At 38.4% G+C, this 12,251-nt stretch overlaps 1 protein-coding gene across 1 annotated transcript in view; it reads right to left on the bottom strand.

Annotated features, from left to right (window-relative positions):
* Positions 1–12,251, bottom strand: part of anos1b (anosmin 1b) — a 134,405-nt gene that overhangs the window by 21,009 nt on the left and 101,145 nt on the right. The window contains exon 6 of the mRNA XM_057324940.1: positions 6,754–6,883. Coding sequence (XP_057180923.1) covers positions 6,754–6,883 — 130 coding nt within the window. The remainder of the gene's footprint in view (positions 1–6,753; positions 6,884–12,251) is intronic.

The following is a 12,251-nucleotide window of genomic DNA, read 5'->3' as shown; positions in this document are numbered from 1 at the left end:
CCAGCACAGAGCTTGCAAGTATCCATTTCTAGCTGCATTAAGTCTGTGCCTCTTTGTTAAAGATGATTTTTATTGGTGTTCAGAAATCGCTGCCATGCCCTCTCTCTCTCTCTCTCTCTCTCTCTCTCTCTCTCTCTCTCTCTCTCTCTCAGTGCTTCCTAGCGCATTTGTGTTTCATGTAACGTTATTTGTTTTTTTTATGCAATCGTCATTGTTTTGTTTACCATGTAGAGTTTAATAAACAACCATATATATTCATTTGTGATGGGTTTTCTGTATTCATGCTCACAAGCCTGGTCCCTTTTACTGTGTCTCGATTTACGCTACCTTTGCTCTAAATCCTGTTTGGTAAAGTCATGTTACTTATGGCCATGAGATAATGTAAAGTATATAATATCATAGAGGCATTTGCTGGACGAATGCATACAAGTATATTATTATGCTTTATATTACTAATCAGAGACCGTAAAATATGTATATTTGATCAAGATTATTTTACATATTTTCCTTTGAGCAAAACAAATTCCTTTACTGAAATTGATGTTTTAAATAACTCATTTCATGGATATGATCTTGAAAGATCTGGTGGAGAACCATATTTGGTGAGCATTGCTCATCAATATAATAACGTTAGCTAAAACCGCTACAAGCTTTATAGAGATTGTTCACCCACGAATACAAATTCTGTCAGCATTTATTCATCTTCATGTGGAGAAAACTCTTTCTCCAGTAAAACACAAAATAAGAAGTTTGAGAAATGGTGTGTGTTCTGCAGAAGATAGTGTAACACGTTCAAAGTAAGGAAGTAAGGAGGCGGGAACCGGCGAACGATAACCAAAACTTTAATAACATAAACAAAGCATAAACCAAAGTAAAGGGCCGGCAGCCACCTCACGTAACTAAAACACATACAATGTCCAGGCTGGTCCTCTCTCGTCGTACCTTCCTGTCGCTCCTCCTCTTATGCTTCCGGAGCTCCATCGTGAGAGATGCGAGACCGGTGTAACGCACAGCTGACACTCATTATCACTCACGCCACCGGCCTCGCGTCATTCCCTCACGGCTCTCGTCCCGCCTCCCTCGTCACAGAGAGTCATACAGGTTTAGACATCAATAACTAGATGCCGCATTCAAGCGCTCCAGGCATGTAGACGTGTCCACCATCTTGGAACGGTCCACTGACGTCATTCACAGTTTGCTAGAATGCCACAACACTGCAGCCATGGCTGTGCATTTTAATTCCCCCAAAAATTGGATACCCTTTCGTTGTTGTCATGTGTTAGTGTAGCAAATATAATGTTTGAGTTTACACAACAACAAATATGTTTTCATAATCATATACAGACCGGCTTGGCAGTGTTGCCAGATCTGTGAAACAAATCCTTCATCACGAGCCTAAGGTCCCTACTCCAAATAACAGAACTTAACATTCGTAAAAAACTCATCTTACGATTGACAAAATCAGGATGAGACCTTCCACTCCTAACCTGTGCATAAAACAAACCGGAGCAACAGTTACAATGTAACCCAATTCCATGGGAAGGCCGCAGACTTGGCAACACAGACCACCTCTCACTGTTCCAACATGGCGGATGACCTACGTACAGCATCCCATAGAATGATCCTAATGCGGCATCTAGTTTTGATGTCTATGGGTTTAGAATGACATGAGGGTTAATAAATGATGAAAGAATTTTTTTTTTGCTCAGTGGTTAGAGCATGGTGTTAGCAATGCCAAGGTCATGGGTTCGATCCCAGGGGATTGCACATAGTCAGAAACAAATGTAAGTCGCTTTGGATAAAAGCTAATACAGCTAAACTCCAAGTGCCCATTTGCCAAATAACATAAATATAGAGTAAGTTTAACACTGGCTTTGAATGTTCTATTTAGCCCGTGACTGACTTAGCTCCCTTCGCTATAATATGCTAACGTTATCCTCCTATATATACGGTACATTTACGTCAATTCAGACTGTTGATAAATATTACTTACATTGGCAGCTTAGTCTCGTTCAATTGATCTCGATCCCTCTTGAGGAACAACTTTGAAGCTAATCCTGCTTGTACTGTCCCAGTTTGATAAAGCACTCCGGCTTGAAGTGATTCGCGCAAACAAGCAGGTTTTTACTTATGGTTTCTGAGGGATTTCCACTAAAAATAAAATAAATCCACTCCTGTCTCTTCCGAGGTTAGGACTCTGTGCAGCGACTACATTGCATGTTGTCCACAAACTTTATCCATGGCGTCACGTACACCGCTGTCGCTTGTGAAAACAACAATGGCGGCAGCTAGGGTTGGGAATCGAAAATCAATTCCAATTTGGAATCGGAATTGAAAGGCTAGGAATCGGATCGGAATCGAAAGGAACAGGAATCGGATACTTGAGATTAAAATTTTAATCTGTGTGCATATTTTCAGAAAAGTACATGCGTCGCATGATCTGCTGATATCTCAACAAAAGCCCTTATGAAAATTATAGATATTTTTTACTATAGTAAGCATAGTTTAGCTATAAAATTTGCATTAAAGCACAGGAATCACAAATTAACCATAGTTGCATTATAGTAACTGCAGTTTAACCATGATGTAGTTCAACTATGATAATACAAATTGTAATAAATCAGAAAAGGTGTGTTTCTATGTGTAAATATACACAAAACGGTGCTCATAAATATATATATATATATTTTGCAAACAAGTCAATAAGCAGGCTACATGACCATACAGGTTTATATCTAAATGTTTTACTTCAACTGTGGAATCGAAACTGGGAATCGATAAGAATCGAAATCGATAAGCAGAATCAGAATTGGAATCGGAATCGATAAAATTGAAACGATTCCCAACCCTAGCGGCAGCGCCATGGGTGGAATTGTGTAGATTAAGGGGCGGTAATATTATAAGAAGATCCTGCGTTTGGAATATTTGTTTAATTTGTAATTAGTTATTTCATTCAAAGTTCACGATTTTGAGTATATATTTTTTGTTTACATTTACCGTTGAGTCATTATATATGTTAACCAGGGACTTTTATTTTGATAAGGTTGTTCATGGAATGGATATGAAGCGTGTGTGTCTCATAGCGCTTCAAGAGTAAATGGAGTTGCGTGAAGCTCAAACGCACATGGTTAGCTCGCACCAAGGCTAATAGCGCCTTAAAGGTTTTCTAGCTCCTGGTTTTGAATGGAGACCAGGGTAAATGTTATTTGTTTATTGTATATTTTTGTTTATGTGTTGGGTATTATGGGTTTGTATGTATTTGATGATTTTCTCTTATTACTCATTCATTGTTTTGTTTGTTTTTTTGTATTTGTCAACACATGTAAGTTCTTACGGTGGATTTCCACGCTTCATAACGATTTTAATCGCAATGTGATGGAGACGGGTGAATAAGTAAAAGCATGTGAACCATCAGCTAAAGAATCCATTATTCCTTCGAACCAGAGAGCTACACCTGCTTTTACGTCACAACAGGAGCGAAATCTGAACGGCTCGATTTCTCACATGCTTGCTGGGAAAGGCTCATCAAAACAAACTTACTGGGATCTTGTTTTTCACGTTTTCTGGGTTGCTAGATGCACCGGGGACCCGATTATAGCAGTTAAACACAGAAAAATTTGGATTTTCATCCGATGACACATTCAAGAAAAATGCAGTTTTTTTAAAACCATGTTACATTCTTGCAGTTAAGTTTATTGTTTTCACTAACAGAGTGTTTTTCTTCTTTCACATTATATATTTTTGTTTGTTTCTTAAAAATTTGCTTTCATTCTTATTGGCACAAAAACAATTCCATACATGTGTTACTGGTTCAAGTCAACAGGTTGGTGCTTTCCATGAGGTTTGTTTTAAAAACTAAAGTTACTTGGAGGCCAATTGATGTACATGGAGCATGAGAGAGGAAATATACTTTGATATGTTAGTATAACTCACATTCTAATAACATGTAAGGTTGCTCAGTCCTCATGTGGTGGGCTTCTGAAGAGCCGGTGTTTGGTCTATGGGTCGGACTGATGTCAGTCAGGACTTGTTAAACAAAGGTTTTATTTCATACTTGAGGGCTGTAGCTGAACGAAACACATAACCACTTCACCAGCACAAAACTGTCACTTGTATTTTTAAATCATAGCTTAAGATGGGATCCTTCACCTGCAACTTTCCCTTGAGCAACAGCAGCCACACGCCCGACCTCTGACCCCAAGCATTCTTCATTCCACCCCCTTCCCACCCTCACATCCTCAGCCAGTTTATTAGCGTAGCACCCAGTGAACTGACAAAATCCATGTGGTGGAAAGTTCTCCAGCATGTTCTGTGTAAATAACTGTTGTGTGTTTATGTGCCAGTGATTTCTGGCAACTTCTGCTTAAGTGGTGTGAAGTATTGCTTCAGAACTCTGTTCCACTCTCAATGTGAGGAAGATCAGACAGTAAGAAACAGCCCCCTATGACGGCACTCTCCGGGCATCAGTACAGGACCGCTCAAACCCTTTCTGACCATTTGTAATCTTTCAAAATAGCAGAAGGTTTGATTCCAGTCATTGTTGGCAGTGGCTTGTGTGTGAGTGTTATTTTATCTTGGCTGCAATATTGAACTGGGTTAACTTGCAAAACATGCCAATGCAAGCACCCCCGAGGCCTCCGATGATATGAGCCGTATCGCTTAGGAATTAGATTAGATCAGAGAGTTTCACAAATATGAAAACAAATACTGATACCAAAAACGTTTCCAACATGTGTCCAAAACCAAAAAAAATCTAAGTTGCTGAGTTTCATGTCAACTTGCCCTGAAGGATGTTTTCTGCATCTATGGAAAAGTTTATGTCAGATGTACAACATGTTTCTGATACTGATATAAAGGACGTGTTGTGTCTGTGTGGGGGTCAGTGTGTATGTTAAGGCGTAGGGAGGGGGGGGGGATTTTCACAGAGGTTTCTGGAGGTTTATGGCAAAGTGAATTTCCAGAGGCGGCTGACGGCAGACTTCGGTTTGTCCTTTGGGGATTTTCACATTCCATGTGCTGCACTGTGTCACAAAAACAAAGTCTTTCAGCAGAGTGTGAAGTGAATTGCGAATGACAAGGGTCGCCTATAAAGTGGCTGTACACTGTGAACTGCAGTGTTCTGAACAACAGACCTCATCTTAATGTTGAATTGCAAATACTTTCCTTTTATATAAGTGCTTTTGGGGGACATGTGATAGACCACAGGAGGTTTCTAACCTTTGAAATATATGTTTGATGTAGTTTGTACATATACATGCACATCTGTTGGTCTGACTGAAATGCAAATTTGCATAACATATCTTTCAGTTGATTCTTCACACACATGTACAGATGATATATGTGCAGAAGAGAAAATAATACTGATGGCGATGAACTGTTTGTGTAAGGTAAAAGTGAGAACGTAGAAAGTTTGAATGTTTATATCTCAGCAGTATAAATATGTAATATATATATTTATAAATCATTTTCCCAAAATAGCTTGAAATCTTTTTTATTCATTCAAATTTTTTATCAAGTAATGTTTACTGCCTGATTGATAAATGGCAAGTTGATTGCCAATGATTATCACATCACAACAAGTTGTGGTTATAAAATATGACTTTTTATTAAAAATTTGCCTTCTCTAGATATTAAGCCCATGACTGTGGCATTGCTTGGCACCATGATCTGCCAGCTAAGTAACAGGAAACATGTCAATACATCAGCCAATCAGAAAACAGCTCGTTTCATGCCACCCTGTCCCTGTTTGTAACAAATAATAAAGATAACCCGTGTTAAAACCCACTCTATTAGTCTGAATACGCTGGTTATTTGTGACTTCCTTAATGCTTAGTTCGACTTCCTGTCTTTTGTTTGCTGGAGACCCCAAAATGAAAATTATTTCATCATTTACTCACCCTCTTTATTTCTTCGCTTAACATAAGCAACTAATTTTACATTAATATGTTGTCATGTTATCTTTTTATATGTGTCTGCACATGTTAAAGCTTCAAAAAACACCAACATCCATGATTAAAGTAATCCAAATTACTGGGTTAACCAATGAGATTTACAGTCAAACCAAAATGTATTCAGACACCAGATATCATTTTTGATATTTTTTACTAGTGGGTCCAGATAACTATGGTTCATTTATGTTAGGATAGCAAAATAAACTGTGACCAAAAATTTGTAATACAGTGGACTACGAGTAAAATTGATAAAAATTTGGGACCAAAAATTATTCAGACACTTTGACCTGACAGTGTTTTGCTTAAGTGTTTTTTCTTCAATTGCTAATGTATTTTTACACCACAGACTGAACAAAGTTAAGCATTGCTTAGTAATTGGTTAACCTAAATTGGTATTATCTATATAGCTGAAAGCTATTCAACCTAATTCATCTGAGAGACAATCCAACAGAAAGATGACCAAAACCAGTGAAATATCAACTGATTCGAGAGGAAAGGTAGTCAAATTCTTAAAGGAAGGCATTTCAATCAGAAACATATAAAAAGACTAAATATGGCTAGGGGGACAGTCTTTTCTATTGTGAAGAAATTCTGGTGTCTGAATAGTTTTTGGTTTGACTGTAAAGCATATTTGTGAAATAATTTGATCTCATAAGTATGATCAATCAGATTTTATGACAACCAATTATGGGAAAATTATGACTGTATTTAGTGCAGACTTGCTGTGAGTCGACTAAGTGAGGGGAGGAGAGAGAGAGAGAGAGAGAGAGAGAGAGAGAGAGAGAGAGAGAGAGCTTTTCACCTCGTGTAGAGAAGAAGTGCTTGCTGGGAGTGGCGAAGCCTCTCGTGCCCTGACTGTTGACCGCGCTAACTCGAAACTGGTACCACCTATGGGGTCGGATGTCCTTCAACACAGAGCGCTCTTCCATGGTCTGGGAGAGAAAGACTTCCATTAAGACAAATCTTTTCTGCATGCAGGATGGAGAACCTCCATCACTGCCGTACACTGATAAGAGAAGCGGTAATGACAGCTTGAGCCAGCGCAGAGAGAACTTTCTATTAAAGCCTGTTGAAAAGCAGAGCACTGGCATCCCTATCCATTACATCCACATAATGAGCTGCCTGTTTCTTTACTAATCTGTGATTTTACCAAAAACTGAGGTTAACCAAGCTAAATTAGATTATTTTTTCTATTTAAATTTCAGAGGCTACTGTAAACGACAACAATAAAGCACTTACTTTAGTCTAGGAAGCAGAAATGTGAAGCTCATGTTTTACAGCACTCACATGAAATATTTGAGATGTAATAATAATCTTTTCTTCGTAAGTGAAACCAACTTGCCAGCACATTAAGTGTTTCCGCATGATGTTGCTGCGGTCAGCTCTCTGTAATAACAAGTTCTAGAAGCATGTGAATGGTTTTTACAATTCTGACTTGACGTGAATGCACCTTCAGATGCCTGCGCTCAGATATCAAATCATGATAGGTTTTAAGGAGAATCATTAAAATGTACAGAGGTAGCAGCCTTAAGTTAAAACTCCTTTAGAAATGTTAGGTTTAGAGAAATTAAGTAAAAAATTATGTAAGTAACTAATTATTTAAGTATTTATATATCCTATTGGTTCACAGCTGTGCTTAACGTGAGCGAGCAAATTCTTAGAATGTAAAGAAACTTACAGGGTCTATGATTAGCACACTATGATTAGTACCAGTGTCAATGACTTTCATTTAAACATGTCTTAGATTTCTCCTTTGACATAATGAGAAGTCTAAGGCCTGATTCACATTTCGCGTCTTAAACTGTGCGGAAAACACGAGCCATGCTGCTTTCTCTCTTCAAATGACCCGCGGTGCGCGCATGGCACTCCGAAAAGTTGAACTATTTCCATCTCGATGCGACCGCGTCGCCCCCTATTTGCGCGCCTGCCGCGAGTCTACATTTAAAATAAAAAATATGCGCACGGAAAAGACGCGAAATGTGAATCGGGCCTAACATGTCTGCCTGCAAAATATTTTGCAATCAACACAAGATATTCTTTTTCATGGTTTCATAATGTTATGCATTAAATATTAAAATATTAACTGTCCTGTTTCACATGTATAAGTTGTATAAAAATTGTATAAGGTACAGGCTAATCTAAAATAACGTTATTAACCAATTGTTTGACAGCATAAGCTACAGAGCCGATACACAGCCAGTAGGTTAAAAAATAAACCCAGCTGCTGGCACTCTTTGGCCCAGTTTCACAGACAAAGACAAGGTTTAAGGGGTGTTTTCACACCTGTGTATCGATTGCTTTGTTCCGAAACCGGGGGTTAAATCGCTACAATATTGAAATTTATTTTAGTTCGGTTCGCATTCACAAGGCAATATTTCCAAACGGACCAAACTTTGTTAATAAAAGTCACGTGCGAGTAAACTCTCCTTCGATTGGTCAGAGTGCATCTATTTATTTTCCGGCCGGTAACGCGAGTGATAATGAGCGTCAGCTGCACGTTGCACCGGTCTCGCGTCTCTCACAGCTGAGCTCGGGAAGCATAAAAGGAGGAGAAGGACGAGAGAGAACCAGGCCTGGATTTTATGTTATGTTTGTGTGGCCGGCAGTCGACTGTGAGGGAGCTGTCAGCACTTTACTTTCGTTTTGTTGTTTGTTTATTTTATTAAGTTTGGTTTAACGTTCGCCTGTTCCCGCTTCCTTCCTTCCTTACTTTGAACATTGTTACAGGGAGCCATTAGCAAAACAATCTCTTTTGCGTCACGCAACTTTACATAATTACCCATCATACATTGTGATACAGTCTGGTTCGTTGGTCCGTTGGGTCGGATGGCTTTCACACGTCTACCGAACCGCTCCAGAGTTCGTTTGCAATCGGGTCGAGACCACCTTGTTCAGGCGGTCTCGGAGCGATTGTTTTGGGGCGGATCCTAGTGCGATTGCCGTGTTCACATATGCCTAAACGAATCGAACCAAGAGAGAAAACGCACCAGGTTCCGAAACAAACCGTTATGTGTGAAAACGCCCTAAAACTAGTCCCAGATTAAAATGAATGTGTGACCTGTCTTAACTGAATATAACTTGCCCAAAAATATCTTAAAATATATCAGTGCCATTGTTTTGTGTCAAGATGCACATTGCACACCAGTAATGTATTCTTCTAAGGCATTTTTATAAAAGCAACATAAATATCTTAATCTAACTAAGGCATAGTCCTGGCTTAAACTAAGCCGTGTCTGTGAAACCGGGCCATTGAGTATTAAGTTAATCTTTAGTGAACATTACACAGTAAACCCGGATAAGTTGACAATACTCAAATTTCTCTTATTTTTAGGGGCTCTTGGTTTACAGTATGTAAGCAGAATTTACCCATTTTTATTAATGTTAAATTAGAGTTCCTAATAAGTCTTTGTAAGTGAGAATATTTCTTTCATCCTTCTCATGAAATTAAATAGACAGAACTTATTTTTAAGTACACAAAGATGTATTTAAGTTAACTTAACTAAATTCGTTAACTTTATTTATTTACTTACTTAGTCTTAATATGCCTAGACTTATGCAGCTCCAAATGAGCAAGAGACTAATCTCAGTACTGGAGTCAGCACAGTCCTTGCTCACTGGTGACCTATGTTACAGGCACAGCCTAAGCACATGCACCACTCTTCTTAACAATGGTAACCACAAAACTGAAAAATATGTCAAACTTTTCTAAATATCCAAGATAAATGAACATTAAACACTAAAACGTCTTTAACTTTACTAAAAAACGCTTAAAATAATCATATTTTAAAATATACTCTCCTAATGCAGTCTGACGCAAAGCATGCTGGGAATTGGAAATCCTTCTCGACAAATTGTGTTGAATTAACATGTTTCAATTAAGTAAATTGAACAAGGAGCGAATATATTTGTTGGAGTTTTAGTCAAAACTTCAAGTCAATCAAAAATAACCATTATACTTATACGCAACAGTAAAAATGTGTTTCATGATCTTAAGTAGGTTACACTATTTAAAGCCACAATATGGAAGAATTTTGTTATGAAATATCTCAAAATCACTTGCATAGTGTGATATATTTCATGCAGTTGTGTACTTACATTATCCCAAATGTTCCCAAGAATGTGCAAATCCAAAGAAATTCCTATTTAAAATAATGTCCCGTCCATTGTCTCCTTGTATTTGTCGCATATCAGTGACTTAATATCCGGTGCTCCGCACAACCCTCAGTTTCCGGTTGTACTGTAGAAACTACGGCAACACGCAAATGCGGAAGTGGTTATACAGCATCTGTTGTTCTGTTATTATGGATCACAATTACTCTTTGGCGAGTAAAGGAAACCCGAAAAAGTGTAAACGTAGGCCAAATGAGGCAAGCAGGCTTATGGACAAACAAAGAAATAAAACAAGGATTAATATCGGCGTAGCGTTTTCTAAATGGAGAGAGCTTCGCGACCAATTTGGACTCGACAGAGACTCCGCTCTCGCATGTCTTTTAATAGACAGGTAAGCACATTTTTTTTATTGTACATTGTATTGTATTGTATATTGTATTGTATAAATACTCATGCACAGATTATTTGAATAGTTATGAATGCAGTCACCCTATGAAATACAGTATATGTCGCACAAAAATATGTAGCCAATAACATTACTTGTAAATGGTGTGGGTTCGTTCCAATTTAATTTTTAATAGACGACTGTATGACTGTTTTAAACACGTAAAACTGTGTAGCATTACGCTACCAAATCAATTGACAAAGTCCAATATCAGTCGCGGGCTAACCTAGCATTACATTCCACGTTTTTTGCAAGCTAATTCATTACGATGACATAAAATAAAATTAATTCATTACCTCGTACGTGAACATGATGGGTGATCTCCATACGCCTCTGGATGGTGAAAACTACATGTCCCATAATTCCACTCTCCTACATAACGTCATTTCGCCTTTGGTTGTTGTTTCGAAAGTGCGCCATCTAGCGGTCCAAATAATCCATGTTGTGGCTTTAATCTGTTTGATTATTTTGAGCATTTGGGTTTACAGTGTATAGAGGCAGTTTCGACCAGCTTTATGACCGAGTATGTTATAAACACCTCTCTGAAACTAAACACTTCATACGCCATGTGCTAATGATCAACAAACAGATCTGCTGGACTATCAGCAAGGTTAACAATGGTATAGCTGTAAATTGTATTAAATATCTGTTCAACATGAGGGAACATATTCTCTATGAAGAATCTCTGAAAGACTTTATTACATTAATGCCCAGTTTCACAGACAAAGCTTAAGGCTAGTCTCAGACTAAAATGAACGTTTGAGCTGTCCTAATGGAAAGTAACTTGCCCTGACATATCAGTGCCATTGTTGTGTCTCACACCAGAAATGTTTCTTCTAAAGCATTTTTTATAAAAGCAGCTTTAATATACTGATTTAAAGGCGCAGTTCTTGAAAATCAGCAGCCACTAGCTTTGTATTATAGTTTTGCAACGAATCTCTGAGTCATTTGCCCACCCCTCCCTTTCGAATTACAACGGAGGCCGCAACAGTAAAAATGACGTCACTTCCTGTTTGTTGAGAGCGCGTGGTTTGAGTCGGAGCTCTTTCAAACTTATTCTTAATACATCGTTTATTCTTGTTATATCTTAAGACTTGTGTTTTAAATTGTTATTCTCCGAGGGTAAAACATATCCTTAAATATATCCCATACCAAAAATCGTACTTAAACGCACAGATAATTTATTTTTATCGGATNACTTAGTGGTCTTTGCTGAATACTCACAATGCAGTTGGCATGAGTCGATAGCTGCATGCAGGTGTTAGAGAGGCCAGTTGCTGTTATGGCTTCAGCCTTCTGCATGTGTCTGCAATCATTTCCTCTTCCAATACCCCATATTTCCTATGGGTTAGGTCAACGAGTTTGACTGCCAATTAAGAACAGAAACCATGTCCTAAACAGGTACTGGTAGCTGCACTGTGGAGTCCAATCTGTGGAAAATGAACATCTCAAAAGTTGGCGCACAGAAGCATGAATGCTTAAAACTCCTGATACGCTTGCGTTTAGACTGGACCTCATAAAAACAGTGGACAACACCAGCAGATGACATGGCACCAGCCATACTGATGTGGAACTAATGGACCTCAACAACGGATTCTGTGCCTCTCTCTCTTCCTCAGACTCTTGACCCTATTCCAAAGAAATCAAATTTACTTCATCAGGAACATACTTGGAACCACTCGCAGCAGTCCAGCCTTTTGTTTTAGCCCAGGCGAACGCTTTGATGCTTTCTGGCTGACCAACTT

The sequence above is a fragment of the Triplophysa rosa genome, linkage group LG25, assembly GCF_024868665.1.
Source record: "Triplophysa rosa linkage group LG25, Trosa_1v2, whole genome shotgun sequence".
Taxonomy (NCBI): domain Eukaryota; kingdom Metazoa; phylum Chordata; class Actinopteri; order Cypriniformes; family Nemacheilidae; genus Triplophysa; species Triplophysa rosa.
Note: the sequence above shows the minus strand (reverse complement) of the source record. Positions and strands in the feature narration are given on the sequence as shown.